This window comes from Archocentrus centrarchus, chromosome 17 (genome assembly GCF_007364275.1).
Source record: "Archocentrus centrarchus isolate MPI-CPG fArcCen1 chromosome 17, fArcCen1, whole genome shotgun sequence".
Lineage (NCBI taxonomy): Eukaryota > Metazoa > Chordata > Actinopteri > Cichliformes > Cichlidae > Archocentrus > Archocentrus centrarchus.
The window spans coordinates 3,489,411-3,515,468 of NC_044362.1; the positions used below are offsets into that span (position 1 = coordinate 3,489,411).

At 39.5% G+C, this 26,058-nt stretch overlaps 1 protein-coding gene across 1 annotated transcript in view; it reads right to left on the minus strand.

Moving 5' to 3' along the window:
- Nucleotides 1–26,058, minus strand: part of astn1 (astrotactin 1) — a 449,367-nt gene that overhangs the window by 166,975 nt on the left and 256,334 nt on the right. Inside the window, exon 16 of the mRNA XM_030751231.1 lies at nucleotides 3,900–4,004. Coding sequence (XP_030607091.1) covers nucleotides 3,900–4,004 — 105 coding nt within the window. The remainder of the gene's footprint in view (nucleotides 1–3,899; nucleotides 4,005–26,058) is intronic.

Here is a 26,058-nt window from a genome sequence, read left to right on the forward strand (position 1 = left end):
ATGTCAATATACATGATGAAGTAAAGCCTAATTACCATGACACCTACCTAATCATTTGGTAGACTGGTTAACAGAGTTTCAAAAATTGTTTCAAATATATAATAAGATCTTATAAGATCATGGCAGTGTGATTTCTGGCAGCTACAAATTCTCTTGCCAAGTTTCTGCCTTGCAGACCTCCGCTGCCTTTTTTAATCCATGTTTGTCTCACTTCATTAACATCACAAAGTATTTAAAATTACAGTGGGTGAAGCAGGAGTTTCTGTCGGGTTTCTGGCACCAAATGTCTTAAAAAGGTTTAGTGAACTTCTGAGCCAGCTGCTTACTATTCATGAACCCTTTTAACCAAACAGTGCTGATTATCCACAGCGTCCTCACATGGGTACGAGAGCCCGGCCTCGCTTCCGACTTGTCACATACGGACGCTCGGCTGGGACCACTTGATGCACATTTGAATGCACTAAGCAACCCTTCACAGTTATTTATCAACATGCAGAATGAGCTTATTTTAAACCCAGCCCATGTTCTCTCCTAAACCTAACCTATTAATTTTGGTGCCTAAACCTAAACAAACAGTGTGTAACAACACAGTCAAAAGCCTGCAGTGTTCTGGTTACCACTCTGTATGAATATTGCAGTATGTGAGAGACAAAACAGTACACTTTTATTTAAGCTTTGAGCATCTACACTTTCAAACAGAATACAGAATAAATGTGTGCAATTTGTCTCTTTGAACTGCAACTCTATCTTTCTTTTTTATATTTGCAATGTGTTCCTGGTTGTGAGTCCTTATTTTGGCAACTATAATAGCAAAGAGAAATGCTCAAATGTAATTAGAAAGTCAGTGTGACACAGAAATGGCAATTACGCAGGAGTGTGGTGACATTAGCCACAATAAGCTACTCATAATATAAGTTTGTTATAGCAGCAAAACTCCCGATTAGATTGAATTCCTGTTTCCTCTTTGGAATAAAGCAGGCTGGTGTCTTTCTATACTCTAAATACAATCTAAATTCTAAATGAACTCTGTAGTTTCTGGTGAAAAGTTAAACAAAATAATAACTAATTAATAAAATGCCTTCTAACGCTCTCATTTTCGTGATTTCAGTGATTGGTTAAAGTGTCTAGGAACGCATGCTTGAAGTGACCGCGTGTTTACTGAGATTCTCTCTCATTAAATATTGGAAAACAAATCTGCAATAACGGTTTATCATTACGATTTCCAGGAGAAGCCGTATTAATATCTCAGCAATCATGCTCTGCTCACTCTTACTTCTTCTCTAAAATTAAATTAGGAGGCCACTGAAGTGAGAGCCAGAGAGCGCAGTGAGGATGAGCGATGGGGGCTTTGCTATCAGATGTAAAAATCAGTACCCTCACCCCTCCGGTGGCTGTTGAAATATGATGAGCTAAAGAGGGAAATGGGAGTGAAAAAAAAAAAAAAAATGGAGGCTGTTGAGTCGCTTCTGAGTAAAGAGAAAATAGAAAGTGTATCCTCAGCAGAAGTGGCAGCCACTTTCAAACCACAGCAGTGCCATTGGAAATGCATTAGAGGTGCCATGGCTGTATTTACAGTGGGGTGCCTTCACTTATCAGAAGGGAAACTATTTATGATGGATTTATGAATAATGCATGCACTTAAAGCATGACAAAAATCCAAATTATCAAATGATACTCCTCTTGGCTGGGCAGGATGATTGAAGGCATTATTTAAATATGTAGTTTACCCTTAAACACACTGCCAACAGAACAAGTAAAGTGATACAGTGAGGTTTCGCTCTATCAAAAAGGGAGACAGATTTTTTTATATATGTATATGTATTTATACATTTAGTGTTGAAAAAACCATCAGAACATGTTCAGTATAATCCTTGATGTGTAAGCGAACAGCAGTAGCCTCCAGTGAAAGTCTTGCTTGACTAAATACCTATCCACAGTTATCTTACTCTATGAAGCTTCCATGGCAGGCGCTGTCAGGATGACTTGATCTTACTATGGCTGCAAAGCTGTTTGATATATGACAGACTATTAGAGAGACAGAGAAAAAGACAAGCAAATTCCAAAGGAATGCATATGTCTGTACACTGACCTCCTTTCTGAGTATCCATCAAATCAGCCATCTGTTGATATTTGTCCCCACATTTGCATGTGACATCCACTTTTTACTTGGAGCTATAATCACAATTGTCCTGTCCTGTCTGTGCAGGTTCTCAGTCATCCAGGTCATAGTAGTTTTTGTTCACATTTTGGAAGACATGTTTTGAAAGAGGAGTAAAAGAAGCATCTATGTCCACTGTGAACGACCATCACTGAACCGAGGAGGTGGATTATGTCACCAACTTTCTCCAGTCTACAATGCAGTCCTGAGCTCCCTCCCCAGGCATCTCAACCCCATTCACACCTTTCTTCAGGTGATCTCAAAAGGTCACTTGATAGAGTGGGGCAAAGTCCCAAATTGGTTTCACCCAAATCCACTGATTGTAGTGCCTCCTTTGACACCTTGGGGCATGTGATTCTGCACATGAACAATAGAGTGTCACAACCATCTCCAGGGGACCAGGCCCAGTGGGGTTTAAATACCTGGGTCTCTCCACCTTTTGGTTTGAGGGAACTGAAGAAGCCTGAGAGCTGAAACGTCTTCAAGAAACAAAAAGAAGTCCAGTCGCCGTTCTTCAAGCTCCAGAGACGGTCCTGTCCCATCAGAAACATCTGGGTTTTACAGTGTGACCATGTGGGAAATAGCTTTTAATGTCACTGATGACAACAGACCTACGAACCTATTCTCAGTGGGCATGAATGTGCACAGTTGACGGTGTGTGCCATCAGACTTTAATCTTCACTTATCACACTCTGGCATTCCAACCTCTCGCCTCCTACAATGAATAAAACTGTTCAACGTGTCTGCTCCTTCAGGCACTGCCTGTTATGTGATTTCATTTTCTCTGGGTATAAGACATTAACCTCACCTTAAACTTTAGCACCCCATTACCAAGTCTGACTCTGGGTGTTCGCACAAAGGCCACCGTTTTATGTGAACTGTTAACAACCTTTGTTGTTGGTGGGAGAAAAACATGTTTATGCTGTTTTATTCTGATGGAGTTTGGACCCATGAGTTCTGCCTGTAGATACTACTGGATATTCAATTACTTACAAGTTTATTTCAGCTGCTCGAGAACTTAACTTGTAATTAGAATTATATTTTCTGTTTGTGATTTCTGAGTAGCTTGTTAGTTTGCACCCTTTTCAAAGTAACACTTTGTATCTAATTAGGTACTTAATTAAAAGGAACTGGACCCTCATCCATTTATTTCCTTTCTTTGAGCATTGCAGCTTGAATGGACTCAGCTCAGATGATGCGATGCTATTTTTCTCTAACAAATTCAACAATGGCTTCAAATGTTTTGGCCTTATACTTTTGAATAAATGCATACAAAATAATAAAAATGTTTGTGTCATATCAGCTCATTGTCATAGTATCTATCTATCTATCTATCTATCTATCTATCTATCTATCTATCTATCTATCTATCTATCTATCTATCTATCTATCTATCTATCTATCTATCTATCTATCTATCTATCTATCTATCTATCTATCTATCACCCCCATGGCCTCATGGCAGATGACTATGTAATTATTGTAGGGTCTTACCTTACAGTGTGAAGCACCTTGGGGCAACTGTTTGTTGTTATTTGGCGCTATGTAAATAAAACTGAATTAAACTGAATTGAATATTCATGTCATATGAAATTAAACACCGAAGATGGCAGTCTGCCAGTGAATTATATAGCTGGTTAAATAACTGTTAGACTATGATGCTGTTCTTCACAGTGGAGACTGAACCAAGGTTACTGAAGAATAAATAAGCAATCAGTAATATAAGCTCAGTGTGATTTACCTTGAGAGAGGACCCATTGATTGAGTTTGACATGGTACAGCACAGAGCGCAGATTCCAGTGCTGAACAAGGGGGTATCCAGTCACCTCGCTGTAGTTCACCATACCTGCAAATATGCACACATGAAAATATATATACATATTAACCTGAACACAGTTTCTGTAAAGCCAAATAAATAAACCAAAGAAAAGTATGATGTTAATCTGTTATTTTACTCCCACATGGATGCCAGTCTTCAGTGCTAGATCAAAGGGGGGGGGGGGGGGGGGGGGGGGGGGGGGGGGGTATTTTTTTCATTCTTGTTTACTTTACCTGAAGAATCAGGAAGGAAATGCAATAAATATTAATAATATCTTAGATGATGGGAGAAAGGAGGCAGGCAAAGTCTCCAGTTTTAGATCAAGAGAAACACAATCTGCAGCCACCCTCTACTTGGAAAAACAGGAAACGGCAAAGCTAACATTTAATCAGAAACATAGATGATGATGTACTGAAAGCCTTTAAATATAAAACACATAAACTTCACATAAACTTTTCCCAAACTATTTTTTTTTGCCAATTTCTGATGCTCTTTATAAATAAGTTCATGCAATGAAAATCGTCAGGCTGACAGAATGTTAAAATTATATTTCTTGAAACCTGTCTGCTTGTTATCATTAAAAAAAAAAAAATCATAGTAGAAAAATATATTCATAAGACTAAACAGCATCATTACAAATTCCTTTTAATCCCAAATGTTCATCAATTCACTCTGAATTTGCACAACACACTGTTCAAAAGAGTGAAACACTAAAAGCCTGTAATAAGTCCTAATTAACCTCATACAAAAAGGGCAACTATCTCTAATTCAGCGCATTCTCTTTCTGTGACCTGTGTCTCTGTGTGACAGCGATAGGCTGTGGTTTATGCATAATTAGAAGTGAAAATAACCTAGATTCAGATACAACAATCATTTCTGTTCAGCGCAACTAAAAAACAATCAAGGAGATTACGACTAATTATTAATTTTAGTTGATTTGTAAATCAAATCCATGAAACCAAAAGTCTTAACCCCACAGAAAAGAAACACCCAGAGCAAATTTTTAGATTAACTGGCGACTGAAAATTTCCTGATTGGTTAATTATTTATGTTGCTGAATATTTTTCATCAGCCAACACTAGTTTCCAGGATGATGTGATTCTCTAAACTTCAAGGCTAACCAATCTAAACCAGCTGGATCGACTTGCCCTGCTGAAGTGTCTTCTCATTTTTGGACGGCCACTTTAGCCTGCAGATTACATCAGCTGTTTATTTACTATTGATGTTGTCGAGTATAGCAACAAGAACAGGAGAATGCCACATCTGTGTAAGATTAACATAGACTTTAATTTTCAGGATATTGTTTTCCAGATGGTGGATCAGAATCTGTCCGTTCTTTTCTTTGTTCATATTTCCATGAATTTTGACAAAATCTCCGACACCGCTGGCTAAACGCAGCACCAAACCGTGACTGAGCCTCTGTTATCGTTGGCATTTTTCATAGATCCAACTAAAGAAATGGGAACAAATTATGTGTTTTTGTGACAGGCTGTGAGTAACAAAGCCCCCAAAGATACAATTTAGATTACACGATTTTAAGTGAGACAGATCAGTGCCTAATCTGGATATTTTTTTCAGTCATGGTGCTTTTTACATAGCATTCATTTACAGGCCAGTATATTACATATATTGATTTTGTTTCATTTAGCAATGCTGTCCCTGCTGATGCCAACAGTGCCCATACCTTCTGCCTGAAAATAATCACCCATGCAAGAATGTTTTTCTTTTTTCATTTTGATGCACTGCACAGTTTATCTAATGCTATGCATGCTCTGTGCTCCCCTGACTGCCGACCCGCCGTCTTATCCGCGGCAAGAAATAGGTGGCAAATAAAGCACAACATATATACATGGAAATGAGCCTGCGATGGCACACATTACAAAATGGAACCATTCATCAAACACCACAGTGGGAGAGACCTGGGTGCAAGCGAGCAAGAGTTAAAGGATCAATCAACCTCCTTTTTTTAACATCACTTATAGATACAGTGTGTGTGATGGAGCATATATAATCTCAGTGAATGCATAATCCTTGTCTCCTCTCCTTGGGGATAACTGTAAAAAAAGAAATGATTTGATTACAACAAAAATATTCTTTAACTCTTATGAATGAAGCGCCTGCCTGTTCAGTGGCAGGACACCCCTGGTTTCGTATAAGGGTGCCAGACCAGGCCTTTAACATCACTTATATCAGACCATAAACAGATCTGCTGAATATAAATCACATAGTCTCCCATGGCAACTGACAGCCATGTCATGCTGCATCAGTGGGATTATAGCGATACATCACTGTGGCTGCCCCCACGGTGTTCACAAGCACATTCAGAAGGTATCCGAATAGTGCTGTGGACTGAGACGCACATCCTGCAAATGCAGACCTGGAAGAGGGGAAGAGACGGAGGGAAGCAAAATAGAGAAGAGCTGCGTGTGTGTGTGTGTGTGTGTGTGTGAGTGTGTGTGTGTGTGTGTGCGCGTGCATATGAGATTTTACTGTGTGCGTTAGAGAGAAAAAGTGCACCTGTTTTATGAAAAGGTGAAAGGGTAACGATAAATGATGACTAAAGAAAAAGGATGTCTGCATTCTCCAGTGAAGGATGGAGGCGTATGTGCATGCCAAAGAAATGAAGATGTATCAGTTACCAGCAAGACGAATTTGTGATGCATATTGTGGACCTGATACTGGTTGGGACACATCTATCAGCTTTCTGAGGATTAACTTTTTTTCCCTTTCACGGGAGGCTAGTTACAGATGATCATACTTCTTTTCACTATTTATAGAGCAACAGCAGTCACACACAGGTTTAGAAACTGGAAAAAGTATTGAAGGTGTAGTTGTCTTAACTTTATAAAGTCTGTGACACAAAAATGAACAGAAAGGTGTTTTCAGTGTTCTCTAGAACAGATGCAAAAGTTTTCTGATCTGACGTCCACAAAGACATCATGCAGTCTGCTGATCTGCACCTCTGACAGTTCAGTCCCCCTAAAAATAATCTAAATGACACACACACACACACACACACAGATTTATTTTTCCTTTTTTTTCATAGGTTAAATTTATTTTGCTTTTTCCCCAAAAAACATTCTGATTACTTATCATGTATATTTCTTGGCCCTGCCAATATTCCCATCTAAAATCAGGTAAAGGTTAGGAGTTAGGGTTATTGAGACAGAAACTAGACAAACATTATGGTTTAAGTTAAAGAAGTACTTGAAGATTATTTATACTTTAGCTTGATCCCAGATTATGGACACGCAGCATTTATTTCTAAGTCTGTGTCAGATCAGGTCATCACAGAGGCACATGATAAACGACTCTGGTCCCAGATGAATCACAGCTTTCTTTCACTAATTATGTGTGAACCTGTTTAGTGTCAAAAAAGCCTAAAAAGGAAACAAAGAAAAATAATAATTGCAGATGTGTTTCACGAGGACACATTGGTGACATGGTGAAATGGAAATGGTGCAAAAGCACGTAGGAACTGTTGTGAAGCTGAAGCGCAAATGCAACCGTGGCTGTTTCTTTGGAGAATAAACATCGAGACATAAATTAGATATGAAGCATGATGAGTGTTGTGGATGTGTACAAGGCCAGTAACACTTCCTTTACAAGGGTGCTGTGAAAATGCAACATTTGGCAGAGGCTTGACACCACATATGAACTTGATGAATAAGTCTCTAAATGTGATGTTCCTGCATTGTCCTCACCTTCAGCTACATCCATTTATCCCCTCTTATGGGAAATGGCTCCCCGGAACGATAGATATATTCTCCGGCACCAAGAGAGTGCGAGCACACGACTACATAACCTCCCCATCCTCATCTCCACCCCCCCCCCCCCCACCTCCCTTAGTGAAAATGAATAACAAGCCTAAAACATATACTGTAGTGCAGCGTATTCTTCTTCTTGCTGAAAGGCCTTGTCTCCCTTTTAGCCCTGGGGTGCTCTGCTCTCATTGTCTGACAGAATGATTAATTTGACTGAACTTCACTTTGCAAACATCCCAAGTTCACAGTCTCTCTGCATGCAGCCTTTCATAGAAGCAGATCGGTCAGGGCCGCGCTGTGTACGAAAGGCTGATTTCCTTTGTAAGAATGCAAGGAGGAAAAATGTTTCTTATTAAAACCACACTGGGAAAAATAGCCTTAAAAAAAGAAAAGAAAAATATTTTCTTTTTTGCTTTAAAGCATTGAGCAGATGGTGGTGCAAATAAGTGTTCTGCTGCACAGCTCTGGCACGAACAGCAAACCTCAGCTGAGGACAGCGCAGGGCTCAGCAGAAGTTAGCCCAATACATTTACTGCAGTAGTTAACTACAGTCAAACTGTAACTCGACTACTTTCTATTCTGAGACATATCAGATTTTTCAAAGCATCACACGACAGATCGAAATACAGCTGCAGCTGCAATTTAAACTCAAGTAACATTTTACTGTTGAAGCATACAATAAATCATAAATGCACTGCATTGTTTGAGTAGCAGTGTGTGTGTATATATATACTTCGATATGTTTTATTCATCAAAACATAGTGAAGGTACAGTTATCTCATATGGGTTTTGTGTGATTAACCATTAAGGGATCACAGCCATGTTTACAGATAGTCCCCTACTATCAGGGGCTCAAATGTAATTGGATAAATGACCATAACAAATGCTTTTTAATATTTTTCTGGGAATTTTTTGCAAACAGTGACCATTTGAAGTCTGGAACCCATGGACAAAAAATGGGTGTCCCCCTTTTGTCCAACTTGCTTTGTGCATCTTTCTGTCTTTATTTCTGTCTTTATTGATCAGGTTGATGGAAAGCAAATGACTGCAGAATACCCCTCCCCCCCCCCACCCCTTTTTTTTTTTTTTTTTTTTACCTCTGAAAACTGCTGGTTTACTTTTGCAGTATGCTCTGTGTCACTACCTAGCTGAACTTTGAAGCGTCATCCATCTGGGCAGTAAGTACAGCTCTTTACACTTCACAATTCATCTGTCTGTTTCTGTCTTCTGCCACATCAGCAATAAACAGCAATGACCCAGCGCCATCAGAAGCCATGCGCGCTCATGCATCACACTGCATACAAATACAGGTGTTGTATGTACAGGATGAAGAAGCTTACTTTGTTCCACAGTTGGTCCTGAGCTGTTTATTTGACCCCAAACTGATGTTGCTTGTATCACTCTGATAGACTTGTTTCATGTTTTGCAGCCTGTTTTACTCACACAGAAAGCTTCTCTGATACCACAACTGTGGCATCATCTCCAGACCAGATCTCCAAGAAATCACATCTGTCAGCAAAATCAACCTTTGAGTGAATTGTGTAATTACATTTTAACCCTGGAAGCGGGGCTCTGTGTATAAAAATAACAGTAATTTCCTGAATTTGGCTGCAATATTTTTGTCAGACTCCCCTCAAATATCAGCTGAAATTCTGCACTTTTAGCCCATATTCATCATATAACTATAACTTGAATCTCTGTTGGTACACAGAGAAAATATCAAATATTGTCTCAGTGTCAAAATAAATAAATAAAAGATTAGACAAATTGCATAACCAAAGCACAACGAGTCACCAGTAACACAGAAAACTGAGCAAGGAAGCCTTACAGAAAGACACATTACTACTTAAATGGGCTGTTTTTGCTCAGATGACCTCTACTGTATGTGTTGACTCATCTGAATGCTTTACATTATGGCAATCTTTTATTTAACAGCTTTTATAAGTGTTTTGTTCATTACAATTAAATAATGCAGGAGCAAAGGACATACATTATAATATAAAGCAATACAATAAATCAAAAAGGACCAGAGCGTATCGGTGTCACAGGACTGCTGTGATGATTACAATGCTATTCGCTACTAATAGTATAAAAGCAGTAATGCTCATATTCAGTGCATCAAACATAAAATTGAACAATGTGAAATGGGGTACTTTGTGTAGCAAAATAATAATAACTGAAATTACAGGCTTGTCTGGGTCCTGAAAGAGCAGATTTAGTCATTAGGCGGTCTTTCTGTGCAAAGAAAAAGGAGCTGTCAAACTGGAACTCCTGAAGTATCAGGTCTGTGGAGTACTGTGTGGTTGTTGTTAGTGGTGGGCCAGTCTTTTGAATGTAGCTAAATCGCACATTGCGGCTCTCTGTCAAAATGACTGAGACTTAAAATTCGAGAATATTTAATGAAGCGTCAGAGCTACTTTTGTCTATGAAAAAATGATTAATCTCCTCCTTAAGAACTGAGCAGACAAACTCATGTAAGCATGGCATAGGCCTGCTGCCTTACATGTTGCTTCATACAGTGTTACCAGTTGGTGTACAAATTATTGATGAAATGAACAGCTCCCTGTCCACGATGAGAATAACAAGGGCTGAACCCTGACCATTCCTGGACTTTAAAACCAGATGAGAATAAAATATTTTTATGTGGGTAGAGGGGAAAAAAGTTTTTGCAAACTTCCTTCAACTTTACTGCTGGTTAAAGGGAGCGCAGGGGGTCATATACTAACGCAGACTAAATGCATGATGGTTGGTGTAGTGGGCGTGTCATGGCTACTTACGTGATTAACAGCAATAATAAAGTTAAACTGATGAAGGACATATTTGTGCGTGTTATACATCAGTAGAGCAGAATTTAAAAGGATTTATTCCCTCCACTGAGTATACCGGTACAGAATAAAGAGCTGAACACAGAGCGGCTATTAAGGCATGATAGCAGAAGACAGGAGATGTGAGAAAATGGGTGAAGAAAGGAAAAGAAAGAGCTGAGTGACTTTAAGAAGAGCTGCAGCACTGAGCTGTAGGTTGACGCCAAAGAGCTCTGAACAGAAATAGAACCAATTAGGACAGAAAATGGCTGATGTAGAAAGCAGCAACAAAACCAATATACTAGTTGCCAATTCTTGATCAGGACTTCAAGGCGAGCCAGAGTAGTCTAAAATTAGACACTGAGGCCAAAATCATGCTTGAGTTACGCTTTATCACAAATAAAGTCTTTACAGTGCCTGAGCAGCTTTCATTAGTTAGCTGTAGGTAGGAAGGTGCACGTGTGAGGCGAGAGTTCTGAAGAGGGGATCTGAATGTTTTACCTCCAACACCGATGACGTGGAGAGAGGTTATGGTTTCACTCCTGTTTGTTTGTTTGTCTGTTACCTCAAAAGGGACCCAAGAATATATAATTTAATTTCCAAGGTCAAAGGTCTAAGGTCAAGCTCATCAAAGATTTTCAGAAATTAAAAAAAAAATCCCAGTTTCATCGTTCATAAATTTAAAAATTCATTTCTCAAATTTCATCTCTGGTGATGAAATTTTGTACTCAGGTATCAACAATATCTGCTGATAATTTATTGTCTTTTTCTATTTTAAAATAAAACACAATAATGCAAAGTGAACTACAAAAATCACACACATATACAAATTATATCTAAGCAAATGTTTGTTTTTCTTTTCTCCATTTACTTTTTTTAGAGGATGCTATTAGAGAACATAAACTGAATAAAATATACTATATTGCCAGGCATGCATACACTCACCCATCCATATCGCTGAATTCATCACTTCCATGGCCACAGGTGTATAAACCAAGCACCTGGGCATGCAGACTGCTTCTACAAACATTTGTGAAAGAATGGGTCGCTCTCAGGAGCTCAATGATAGGATGCCACCTGTGCAAATTTCCTCACTACTAAATATTTCACAATCAACTGTTAGTGGTTTTATAACAACCTGGAAGCAAGTGGGAATGACAGCAAAGTGGTAGGCCATGAAAAATGATGGTGCAGGGTCAGTGGATGCTGAGGCACATAGTGCACAGAGGTCACCAACTTTCTGCAGAGTCAATCACTACAGACCTCCAAACTTCATGTGGCCTTCAGATTAGCTCAAGAACAGTGTGTAGAGAGCTTCATTAATGGGTTTCCATGGCCAAGCAGCTGCAATCAAGCCTTACATCATCAAGCACAATGCAAAGCATTGGGTACAGTGGTGTAAAGCGCGCTGCCACTGGACACTAGAGCAGTGAAGACGTGTTCTCTGGAGTGATGAATCACGCTTCTCCATCTGGCAATCTGATGGATGAGTCTGGGTTTGGAGGTTGCCAGGAGAACAGTACCTGTCTGACTGCATTGTGCCAAGTGTAAAGTCTCCTGCTTTTCAGGAGTTGGGCTCGGCCCATTATTTCCAGTGAAAGGAACTCTTAATGCTTCAGCATATAAAGACATTTTGGACAATTTCATGCTCCCAACTTTGTGGGAACAGTTTGGGGATGGCCACATCCTGTTTAAACATGACTGCACACCAGTGGACAAAGCAGGTCCATAAAGACATGGATGAGAGAGTTCGGTGTGGAAGAACTTGACTGGCCTGCACAGAGTCCTGACCTCAACCTGATAGAACACCTTTGGGATGAATTAGAGCAAAGACTGTGAGCCAGTCAATATAATGTATAAGCAGAGAATATATGCCATTATCTGTTCATGTGGATTTCATTTTTTAAATAAAAATATAAAATCATATTTTATGGTTTTTAAAACCCAATAAAATACATTTCTATTATTTGTGATCTAGTAATTGATGATGGAGTATGAAAACATTGGGTAGTATCTATTGTAGCGTAGTATCAGAAAATTTGGGGTGGGCTGAGTGTTCTTCCAGTTTAACACTATACTCATTTGATAGGTCCAAAATGCAGCAGAATGTAACTATATTGTGGTAAAACATTTATTTTTTCAATAATTAGGAGCTTGCTAAAACTGTTTGATTCCCACGAATGACTGAGCGTGGCATCTCATGAAGTTCATCAGTGGATGGAAGTTGCATGTCATCATGGCAAACAGGTGCATCCTTGATTTAAACCTTATTAGTTAAATAATTTTTGTCTAAAGAACTTTAAACAGGGCAGACACTTACCCACACTGTTTGTGTTTCAGTGTGCAGGATGCTCTCACTTGAAAAAGTCATTTCAGTTCTGGGAAATTTGACAGATTTTTTTTGTCTTAGTGGAAGCCCTGTTGTCAGGCTTAGTTTCAAAGCAAAAAGTTAACTTACTGTAGATATGTCATCTGAAAATGACCTGAAATGTTATCCTCCTATCTAAATTCCACTATGCCTATATGATTGCAGTTGTCATGTCTCTGATGATGAACCCTCATTGGACAATACTGGCATTATCAAATAATAACATGGTCACCGAGAAATAGACCCGGCATGAAAAAGTAGACTCAATTGTCATGAGGCTGCTAAACAAGTCTTGTCACATGAGAAGCACGGGTAATGAGAATTACAAATCCCAAAACACACTGCACTCAGAGAAATGGAGAGAAAAATGTCTGCAAAAAATAAATAAATAAATAAACAAACAAATCAATATAACCTGTTATTTCCACTGAGGAAAGGCAGACAAAAAGCCTCACTGTCTTTGTTCCAGTTCCAATTAAACTGCTTAGGGAATAGAAATTGAGTTCTCTTGTTAACATGTGTGAGTCTGTCTCAAAGGGAAGCAGCGCAAAGAATATCAGACAAGTGCAGGGCTTGCTGATGCTTGACACTCAAAGTGCAAGGCTGATGGAAAACACATCCTGTCTAAACAGTCCTTCTGTAACTTTGGCTTATGGCAGGAAGGGGTTTGTTATTTCAGTCGCTTCTCTAAGGAAGATTCATAGGAATGAGCGCAGGTGGGAAAGTAATCTTATGGCTCATAGAACCCCATTAACTAGCCTGGCCTGTGCTCCATTTCACTCTTGGATAAGTCTGGGAATGAATGATTTACTTGGGAAAAGAGAGGAAGGAGAGAGTGAAAAAAGAAAAGTAAAAAAAAAAAAAAAAGTGAGGGTGAATAACAGGGCTTATTCAGCAGACACATTCCAATAGCAAACTAAATGTAATACACCACAATCCGGATTTCTTCAACCATAAATTCAAATAAGAAAAAACAAAAAGAGACAAATGGAACAAAAATCCTGAGCAGACACCATGAGGGTTGGTTACATTAGAGATCAGGCCAAATATTTGAAAGACACATTAATATCAAGAATTCTTGTCTTCTTTCAAGCAGGTCGTCTCCTCAAAATAGTTAAACTAATCCCAACATCACTGTTCATATAGTCCCTGTTCAACCAGAAAATGTACTTGGCACCCTCTGAAGTAACATTTAGACCATGTCCAATGCTAGCATTAGTGCTGTGACCTACAGTGGGCACTGTTTTGTGAATCCTCTTATTCCTCTAGGTAGTGTGGTTTATGTGGCATATTATAGCTGACTTTCTGTGACTTTTTTCATTTGTTGTAGTTTCACCATAAATCATTTCTGTAATAGTGGCACTTAAATAGGCACTGTTAATTAGTACTGGTCTGTAGTCTCTGGGCTGGCTTAGGAACACCTTGGTATGGGGATGGTCTAGGACTGGATAACCAGTTGAGAAAGGGGATGGATGGATGGATGGATGGATGGATGGATGGATGGATGGATGGATGGATGGATGGATGGATGGATGGATGGATGGATGGATGGATGGATGGATGGATGGATAGATAGATAGATAGATAGATAGATAGATAGATAGATAGATAGATAGATAGATAGATAGATAGATAGATAGATGTTGGGACTATGCTTTACAATTTTTTCTTTCTTCAAAAATCAAGATGAGGACTTGTAGTCATGCTGGCAATGTGGCTTCAAAGATCACAATAATGTTTGTTGCTCCCCCATTTTGGCTAAGATAGAAATATCTTGAAAGACACTGTAAGCATTGATCACCAGTGAAAATCTTTGCATTTCTTCAAATATCTCAATATCTCTGTAAAAGATTGGCAAAAGAGCTGATTTCTACAGTACCAGTCAAAAGTTTGGACACTGGTACTTGATCTACATCCAGAGTTACCTCAATGCATTATCATGATTTACTAAAGGTATTTATGTTTTTAACGGTTGAATTAAAAATACATTTGGTGTCATTGCTTTGGTTTTATGAGTAAAATTTGTCAAAGCCAACAAGCTCACCATGAGCCAAAGCTCTCGCATTTAGATCTGAAGCTCAAAACTTTAAACGTTAATAAATAATCTGTGCGTATACCTAAAGGACTTTGGGAACCCTTTCAAGAACTGCAGTATGTCATTGGTCTGACAAATATAGCTAACCTCTAACAAATCATACTGCCAAACACATTATCAATAAGCTTAAAAGATGGGATAATTAGGCTGGCAGATGTGGCTTGTGACATCTCAAGGTGACATGCTTTTCATTTCCATTGCGTTGAAGGAAGGTTGAAAGGACCACTGAAGGGACCGCCGTTGCCAGTGATTCAAAATAAGATGCCAGAAAAGTTCAGCAGATACTGCTGTGCTTGCGTGGTCACAAGGCCATATGCTTCGACTTTAATTATGAGGGACTTTGGGAGAGAGGGACTCTGGGTTGAACTATGAATCACTGCCACTCTGTATGCCCCAAAAGCCCTGGTCTACTGGATTTAAACTGCGCCCACACAGGTCTGCCACTATCTATAAATATACCCCATGCTGATGAATGTATTAAATAGACAACTGACGCCACAGTTCACATTCATTTATAGCTTTTTTTCACCATAATTAAAATCAGTATATACAGAATGTTCAGTGGCGTGTGTAACTGAAAAGGATTAAATGTTGACTGTGTATATAAAGCCATGCTGAACCGGACCTGGTTCTACTATCCAAGCAAGATACACTTCCAAAATAGATCAGTGCTGAATATTCCAATAAAATATTTAATTTTTTTTAATATATGGGCTTTGCGTAAATGCAGTCTTACAGCCTCGAAGTACAGTTAACAACTGTGATTTATCCAGGCTTACTACTTGAATTCTTCTGAAACAAAACTGTAACTTTGTGGGCAGTTTTTATGGGATAATTAACCATAAAAAGATGACACCTACAGTCCTAATTGCACCCAAAAAGCCAGGCTGGTTTCTAAATATAGCCTTACACAGCTCATGCAAACGTATCTGAACCCGCAGTTTAAAAAATGAAGCACCAAACTCTATGATCACAAAAAATAAATTGTGAAAAAAATCCATATACACATAAAATGTAAATGCATGACAAAAGAGAAACGAGTCCCCCATCAATCAGCTTCAGATTACAATTCAAAGCTCGAGTGTTATATGTGTGCGTGCATGTGTGTGTTTGTGAAGGTGGGTGTAGTCAGGTGTTGTGGGGAACAGAAGTCGAACTTGAATTAGTGATGTGCTCTTGATGCCCTTCAGCTACCTCTAAAGACAAACAACTCAAACTCCAAATGGTTTGATAGAGATGCCTGCTCCATCACAGGGGCCATTAGTTATCCACCCAGCACTGTTCTGCTGCAGCACACGAGTGCTCACTGTGGTCTAATTCTTTTCAAAATATTAAAAACTAGGCCTAAAGTCGAACATTTGCGCTGAAACTTTGAACCCTCATAAGGTCTAAAGCGAGCCTCCTGTTTGGTGACACAAACCTGCCTCCTACAAGTAGGGCAGGTCTGTGTCACCGGGACCCCCAGCCTGAGCACTTCTCTCCTATGGTGGAATGCTGTGACCCCCCCAGCGGTATTAATTATCCTATCAAATGTTGTCAGCTAATTAACTGACGCTTAACACAGGAACAGGCTGGGGCAACTCAATGCAATTAATCAGTGTTGAGAAATAAATTACAAGCCTTACTACATATAATTACTATAGAGGCTCTGCATTCAAAATTGAATTTTAATTGAGCTTTAAATGTTATATCTGACCGCTAGTTGAAAACAGAGATGGCTGTAAAAATTTCTCATGTATTTACACTTCAACTTATTTCTAACAGAGTTCCTGCAAACCAAAATGCCTGAGACTAAATTTAGACCTGCTAAAGTAACCATCAAAAAATGCAATTAAGTGAAAAGGAACAGCTGTTATAAGGGGCACGATGTGGTTGTAAATGAACAGGATGAAGAACAATGAAATCCACATTTGTAAGAAACTGAAAAATAAATGTGACAGACTTTAAAAGGTAACACAGCTGAATGATTACAAACTTCACTTGGAGGAGGTCCACTCTGCTGGAAGCAGGAACTATCAGAGTTCTTAGAACCATGTATTTGGTGTGGTTAGCTCTTACCCCACGGTAGGTACTCTCCACCATAACAGAAACCTGTTTATGTAAATGTGTAATGATTGGTCTAGGTCAGGGGTCGGCAACCCGCGGCTCCGGAGCCGCATGCAGCTCTTTCAGACTCACAGTAAGCTGCGGCTCTGTGCGGCTTGCGGAAGTAAATTATAAGTATCCAATTGAAGTGCATTTTATTTTTGTCAGTTCGTTTTTTTGTTGTAGTTCTAAATCGGAACATTATTGTGATTTCGAAATATTAAAATAAAATCATTTTATTTATTTAAATTTTTTTTTTCCGGCTTCTGGTAGTATTTGCGGCTCTCTGTGGTTTCTTTTCCATAGAAACCGGGTTCAAATGGCTCTTTGAGTGTTAAAGGTTGTGACCCCTGGTCTAGGTGTATGTAGACTATGCTGTAACCAACACAATTTGCATATCCACCCATCCCAGGCTCACGGAGGGGCTGGACCCTATCCCAGCTGTCATAGGGAAAAAGGCAGGGTAAACCCTGGACATTGCAGGACTAACACAGAGAGACACAGGACCATTCACACTTATGTTCACCAATTAACCTAACACTATGTCTTTAGGCTGCAGCAAGAAGCCAGAGTATCCACACCAGCTTAGAAAGAACATGTAAACACCACACACCAGGTAACTGGTGGATTTGATCCCAGGACCTTTGGGCTATGAGGCAACAGTGCGAAGTCTGCACCCCCAGGCTGCTACTGACTGAAGCATTCCTCCTCCTGGAGATGTTACAGTTGATCCTGCAGTTCTAAAAACTGTTTATAAGCTTAGACTCTGGAACCATCTTTTCCAGAAACATGACAAGGTAACAATTTAATGAACAGAATGTTGTCTGTGATTTCTTTTATTTTCAGCAAGTAGTAGGTGGAGAATTCTTTATCCCTCTCTTAAGACACTGACCGTAAAGGTGAGGAAGCCATTCTCATATTGGTTAAATACTGAAAAAGTTATAAAAGCACAGAATATTCATAGTCATATAATATTAATATTAATATAATGGATGATATTAACCTGATGATATTAACCTAAAATCAAACATGAGGAACATTTCCTTTAACAAAAGATCAAATCTGATATATCCTTCTTCATCTTGTACACTACATTAAAGTTTTATGTACTCTTTGCATTTATGACCATCATGGGTAACTGGTTGAATGTCAACATACTCTAAAGGAACTACCAGAGAGAGAGAGGGAGAGGAGGAGAAAGACAGAAAAGCACTTAGGAAAAGAGACCCGTGGAGACTGACAAAGCATAAAACTAGTCCAGCACAGAGTGAAGTGACAGGAAGTGTTATACGGTTGCGACCCCCTTGGTGGGGAAAGTGCGGCTAAAGTGCAGTAGCATCACCGGGTCAAAGCACAGCACAGTCAAGGTATGATTGCTACAGTGTGTCAGAATTTTGCATGTGCGTGAAAAAAGTGTTCGAAAGTGAGACTGACTGATCAGACTGTGACACATGACAAAGTTACAGCAGTGACTATGTGTCATTAACTCTTTCCTTTTCCCTCCCTGGGGAAGGAGCGGGAGGCGAAGGATGTGATGACTAAGCTGGTGAAATGATGGGCTGTAGATGCCCTTCACCAACCTCTGAAGATGAACAACTCCATCCGGGAGCTGCTGATAAAGAGACTTGTTCTGCAGAGGGTCGTGAAGGTATTTCATCGTTTATCCTGCGGCTGCCCTGAATTAGAGCCGCTGCTGCTACTGATTCATCCTGATCAGACAAACTGACTTCCAGAAGGAACACAGATTTCCCTGTTACAACTGTATATGCAGCAATACATGTGTACTCATCCTGAGAGTTATTATGAAATGTTACCGTGCACTTGTGTTTCACTACAGTATTACTGGTGATTGTATTGTTTTTTTCTGTGTGTGTGCGTGTGTGTTGCTATGGCTCCTGTAGACACATACAGTAATGGGAACTACCACTACGGCAACGTTAAGATCAATTTAATTTTAATTCAGTTTTATTTATATAGCACCAAATCAAAACTCACCTCAAGGTGCTTTATATTGTAGGGTAAAGATCCTACTATAATACAGAGAAAGCCCCATCAATCAGAGCCCTGTCAGTCCTCTAGCTGCAGCATTTTGGATCAGGTTTGTTTTTTTGGTGGTCTGGGAGCAGACACAGTCTCTGTGGGGGTGGGACAGGAGGCGAGAACCTGCAGAGAGGCATATAAGACTATAACTCTACTTCCTGGTCACAACTCTGGATAGTCACATTTTGAGGGGGTTTAATAAATTTGGATAAATTTCTAGAAAACAGCTGCTCAGTCCAAAGTGGTATAGATGCCATCTCTCCTAATAAGACCAGCTTTTCCCCAGAAAGTTTCCCAATTGTCTATAGAGATCACATTGCTTTTTGGACACCACTCAGACATGACACCAGACATGAGTGGTGTCCAAAATTGGGTTATTTTGGCTTTCTGTGGTCAGACTTTTCAGTTCACTTCAGTTTTATTTATGTAGAGCACCAAACTGCAACAGCAGTCGCCTCAAGGCAATGACATCCAACCCTGCTAGATAGAGTCCCAGGTGTGCATGCAGATTAAATGGGATGAAAGTAATAGCTGAATGTGAAGATGGGTGTGATCCAACCCATGAGCACCGAGCAAAAGGTGTTGGGAAAAAAAATAAAATTTAAATAATTTAAAAATTAATGCACTGATCATTACAATTAATATATAATATATAAATCAGAAACATGCCTCTTTGCAGTGACAGCCAAGTGTCCTTGTTTCCCCTCTCCATTAAAAACTAAGGTGCAAATGGAATTTAAATGTACAAGATTAAAAAAGGATGACATATAGTGTCTGACGTGCTCCCTTTTGTCTTTTTGTGTTGAGGTTGGAGGGGTATAAGTGTGTTTGTTTGATTGACAGCAGCTAGCAGGGGAACAAGAGAAAAAGCAGAACTCACTGCAACCTATATGTCAGGGGCTGACAGTGTTAACAGCATGCTGTTTAAGAGGAAGGACTGCACCAGCTTTCAGGCAGACTGAGGGCAATTTTCAAGGTGAGCTTGCATGGGTTACAGTGCAGACCAACAGCTAATTAGCCATCAAACAAACAAACAAACTGATGTTAGAGGAGAACATTCAAAAACCTGAAGTTCAGATGTGTGCTGATAAGTGAGATAAGGAGATTTTAGCTGGAATGGTACATACAAATGCTTATTGATGCCTTATTGATTCTAGGACAATCATGCTAGCAGTGGTTGCCTCACAGCAACGCGGTCCTGTGTTTGAATCCACTGGCCGTGGCCTTTCTGTTTGGAGTTTGCATGTTCTCCCTGCACCTGTTTGAGTTCTTTCCAGGTACTCCGGGAATTTAGTGAGTGTAAATGTGCTGTAGGTGCAAATGTGATAGTGTGTGTTTTTTACTGTCTCACTGCAAAACTCTGCAAAGCACCGGCGGCCTGTCCAGGGTGTATACCCTGCCTCTCACCTAACAGCTGGAACAGACTCCCGCCCACAGTGACACTGAACTGGAAAGGCTCTTCAGCAAATGAGTGGATGGATGTTGTGACCTAAACATAACCAGCCACTAAAAGGCTTCTCAGATTGTTATGAGATGTTTAAAAGAGGAATGCAGAGGTGAGAAACTGAAGACAGGTTTTATTCGACAAGCTGGTGAAGTTTAACAAACACAACCTGGAACAGCAGGATGGCAGGTGCACAGGCAGGGTGTGTGGTCACAGGAGGGTGAGCAGACAATGTGAAAAAGACAAGACTATATATAATAAGGAGACACAAGCGCAAACAACACACAGGTCGTGCAGAGAACCAAAAAGGAAGAGAAGAACAAAGGGAGCAAAGCAACCAGAAACAAGTCAAGAACATTATTATTCAAACAAAACAGGCACAAAACAGATACACAAAAAACAGACGAGGGACAAAGACAAGGAAACACAGGAGAGCGTGGAAAAAAAGACAGGAGTATCAATTAAATCATAACAGGGAAAACACTCAACAAATGCTTAACAAGAAACCACAACGTCACAGTACTCCAGCATCTTCTGATTTAAGTTTTCCAAGGTTGTTTAAAAGCAGCAGCTGCAGCTATATCAGCTTTAAGTCTCTGACATTACAAAAAAAAATATTTCATGTTTGCTACTGGGAACTTCAGACCAGCTTTTTTTTTTTTACATGACTTTCAGATATGAAATCTGATTTAATCTTGCATGTCAGGTTTTTGAGATTCACATCACTGACGTTTTGAAACTTGTGAATATCAATTTAACGTATCAACACAACGTCTGGAATCTTAACAATTCCTCACCAAAACTGTTCTAATGTGTTTATTCTGAAAACAAACCAGAAGGCGATATTAGAGATGCGTTAAAGCATATTTCTACCAATTTAGCTCAAACGAAAACAAGGTCACGGTGTTCAAAAATGTTTGAGGCACATGCTTTTGCGCTTGTACTGCAGATCTCTTTCCAAGAACCAACAGCAGTCACCCATCATGCTCGGATTAAATTTTCCCTCATATCAGCTTTCAATCACTTTTATATCTTGAATATCTTGATGGAATCTTTCCCCGTGCTCGACGCCCAGATTTGGAAAAAGTCGAGATAAGAATGTAAAAAGCAGATCTTTGGTGACATTTTGGCTCTCGCCAGCTGATGTGCTTTTAGGGTGTTATCCACAAGCTCGGCATAATTCTCTGCTGGCAGAAAATTCTGGACAAACCTGCGCGAATGCTTCCCAGCTGGCTTCAGTTTCCTTTTAAACTCCCTTCTTAAGTTTGGCTTCACTTTTCTGGAGACCAAATGGATTTTCTAAATGCTGAAATGCATCTCCGTTTCTGTCCAGTCATCCTAAAACATCACAACTAAAAAAAAAAAAAATGGGATGTGAAGACAAAAACAAAATCAGTTGAAACTGGAACTGCTGCTGGGTTCATTTTACCTTTAATGATTGTTTTTTGTTTTTAATTTCCAGAGCTTCATTTTATTATTGTAAAATCAGGATAAGTCATTGTTGCAGTTTAATGAATATGCTGTTAATGAGTACGGGCTTCATACTGTTGCATATAAATGGCTGATTATAGCACATTAATTTGATCCGATTACGCAAAGAAAATTCTAATCATCATTGACTGTGGGATAAAACATGAGTTAAGTATAATTTGGCATGAAGAATGAATGAAAGACTGAGAGACAAAAAACTAGTGGTCATTCAATAGAACTTCCCTGTAGGGAAACTAAAATAATCCATTTCTTTCTGTTTTGAATTACACAACTTTATTATACCCCAAGGCTTTGGTAATGCTGTTTCATAAGATCCCTGTCAATAAATCTCATTAAAGTTGCTTTAGAATCAAGGGAAGCTTGGGACAGATGCTTACGCAGGGGGTTTCCAATTTAACAAGCAAATGAATAAATAGGTAGAGAAAGCTGAACTGTTGCAGTGATAACACACTGTAATGATAAAGGGAGGAGTGACTGCCTGCCTGGTTGGGCGTGCATGTCTGTCTGTTCTTTGCTTTTCCTGACAAACGTTCTTCCCATGTGCTGTCTGTGTGGAGGGGGTAATGATGGGGGGGGGCTACGTACGAACAATGTCGTGTTTGAAGCATTTTGAATAAGCAGCTCCCGAGAAACACTAAATGACAGCAGGGCTGGGGTGATTTATCAGCATAATCAACGTCATTGATTATGACAGTGGGACACTGCAAAGATGCCTGCCCCCTGGTCAAAGCACAGATTACGCTGGAGAACAAATTTGCTGCAAGAATATATTACGCACAATCATCTAAAGTGATTTACCCCAGCTTACTACTCTAGCTTGGGGTTATCTGCACGCACATATTCATCACTTAACAGGAGGTGCAAACTTGTGCACGCATACAAACAAATCATAATGCTTATTTTCCTACATTTATCTGTCACTCCACATATCAATCCACAATAAAAGCATTTTAAGTCAAGCACATAAGAGTTGCTATAATATACAGAGATCAAGTTCATCTGCATCACTGCAAACTTCTGGAATTGCTGTGACACGTTTCATGAAGCCTGGATAATTGAATGAAGAAATAATAATTCAGCCAATTTTATGCATTTTATATATTGTGCATGCAATATTTTTTTAATTAAATAAGTAAACTGTTCATCATTATTCATTAAGGTGGCTGATTTCAGTACTAATGTTAACATGTTGTGATGGTCTGCTTGTTTGTTTGACTCTAACATTTTCGGTGGACAACAATCAAGATTAAACATCTCAAAATTCATTTGAAGGCCTTTCGTGTATTCAATTGTAACGCATTTCATGCTAAAGAACTAAAAACTTAACTATAAGAACTTTTACCTCACAAAAAAAAAACAAAAAAACAAGACACTGTAGTTATTTTCACAATTCTGATACCAACCATCAGTCCCATCAGTCCTGGCTCTCGTTGAGCTTAAGAATTCAGTCTCTCTCTGTGTCTCTGTGCTGAATAAATTATGGCCCACGCATGTTTTTCAAAGTAAATACATGCTGAATAATTGCTGCGCTCCAGCAGACTCTGCATCTTCACTCCCCTTAAAAGTGTGACACTGCACTCACTGCCTAATCTGCCTTATCGTGGCCAATCCACATTCACGACTAGAGGGCTGCCGTTTGAGGATTTTGTCTTTGAATCCACTGGGGTGAAAGACGAGGGCCCCTGAAGGCACAACCTTCCCTCACTGCCACCAATTATATCAAGGCCTTATAAAATATAGATTATGTGCCGTCTTGGTGCTGACATATCTAATGGCTTACAGCACGGGGAGAATGCGCAGAGACCACGGGCCGAACCCGAGGGGAGCTGGGGTTTAGCATGACCCTAAGATGAGGGAAATGACATAACACAAAGAATGACCTTCAAGAGCCAAGCCCGGCCAGCTGTGAATGAATGAATAAATAAATAAATAGGCTCGTTTGATCAATTCAAATCTAATCAAGGTTCCAAAATATTAAAATGCACTGATTGCAATGATATTCATTATCCTAAAATGCAATCCAGGCCAATAAAAATGTATTATTAATGGATAGGGGCTGAATTTGGAACAATTGGCATTTAACTTTGTGTCTTAACCTTTCAGCATAAATGTCAAGTCAAATTTTAATAGAAAAAGTTTGAAGTTCACCCGACAGTGAATTCATACATCTTATCCCAAGTGTCTTGTTGGACACGTATATCTATTCAAATCTTGAAATGCTGTGTGAAAAGCAATCAGAAATGAGATTTACAAACATTGGTGGCGAGATTTTACATTTCATGGGAATGCATGAAACGCACGGAAGCTTTGCAAGTCTCACCTATACATTCCTTCAATATTTCACACAAACAGCATACCAAACACTGTGAATCACAGGAAAATATATGCCAATAGCAGCATGTGTGTGTGTGTGTGTGATATAATCAGCTGCATTGCAAGAAGATACATTTTGTCAATAAGTGGAGCGCTACTCCTAGGATCTGGATTTTGCCTGCTTGTAACCAGATCTTGGGTGTTGCTATCAACATTTAGTCTTGTGTGTGGGTTTCTATAAACTTAGGCCCTTACATTTCATCACACATATATTAATTTATCATAAAACTGAATGACTTCAAGACTATGCAACTATTAAGAGTAAGATGATGATGCTGAACAGGCAGTGTGTGAAACAAATAAAGTGTTTTTACTTTACTGTTTTACTGAAAAGTTACCTACTGTAGCTGTTCATTAATATTACAGCAACTCCATTTTTATACAGGAAGATACTCTTCCCCACATGGCAGCCTCTGGGGTGGAAAAATCAGCTCAGTATTTCTCACACATGTAGATTTTATTTGTGGTAGTGGTTCTTTGCAAATATTTTATTTGGCTGGTACTTTATGAGGAAAAAGTGAGCAATATATTCACCTGCCTTCCACTTCCTTAGACTGTAGCTGACCGTGGTAATCCTTGTTCTTCTCTATAGCCCAGCAGAGCTGGCTGGAGTTCTGGTTGACGTGGTAATCTACTTCAGATCGACTGCCCTCCAACATGACGGAGTTGTAGTTCATCAGACATTTGACAGACACTGAACGATACGAACTGTTGCCACAATAGCAATCTGGCCAGGTAATCGAGAAAACTCGAGATGGAAGTGAACTTTCAAAATAAGAGCAGGGAGCTTGTCAACAAGGAAATCAGTTTTAGCTGTTGTCATTCTCTCACGTGGATCAAAAGATGCTGAAATTAATCAATAAATATAACTGTGTGGTCCATGTGAGGGAAACAGTACAGTTCATCAGTTGTCCGTTTGAGCCTGTAAATCAGCCCCCCCACAGCATACACAGTATTTTGCCAGTAGTACTCACTCACCCATCCAAATCATTGAAGGCAAGTGTTCCAATCACTTCCATGGCCACCGGTGTATAAACCAAGCACCAATTTTAAATCTTACTTAGTACTAATTAGCAGTTTTTTGTATCTGTATGACACAACCACGAAACCTATAAATGGATTTTGCTAAGCTAGCAATTCATCTTCTCATCCAAATAATGGTCACTTCTGGTTTCAAAAAATGGCCCTTTAAAATCAATGGATGACCTCAAGGTTGCTATGTCTCTTATCTGGCCTTGCAGGTGTGTTATTTTAAGTTTTATGCTATTTTTTATACCACATACTGATGTGTAAGTTCAATAAGGAAGATCTGTAATGACTCAGCTGCCTGTTTTCCTGGGTGTTTAGGCTGCTAGTCTATTCTTTCCATCACTTCCATTTTCCCACACTGTCAAACTCAATGGCGGTATCATTATTCTAGTCCAATCATTTTCTTGCCCACCTTCTGCAAGCCAATCAGCCTCTGTTGCTTGTGCTTTAAATCTCAGTGCTTTTCTGTCATTCTGCCTTTTAGACTCTCATTCATGCAACCCACCTCCTCCCCCATCTCCGCCTCACCCTGGTCACTCAAACCTCCATCCTAGCCTCTATCTTCATTTTCACCACCACAAGTGTCTA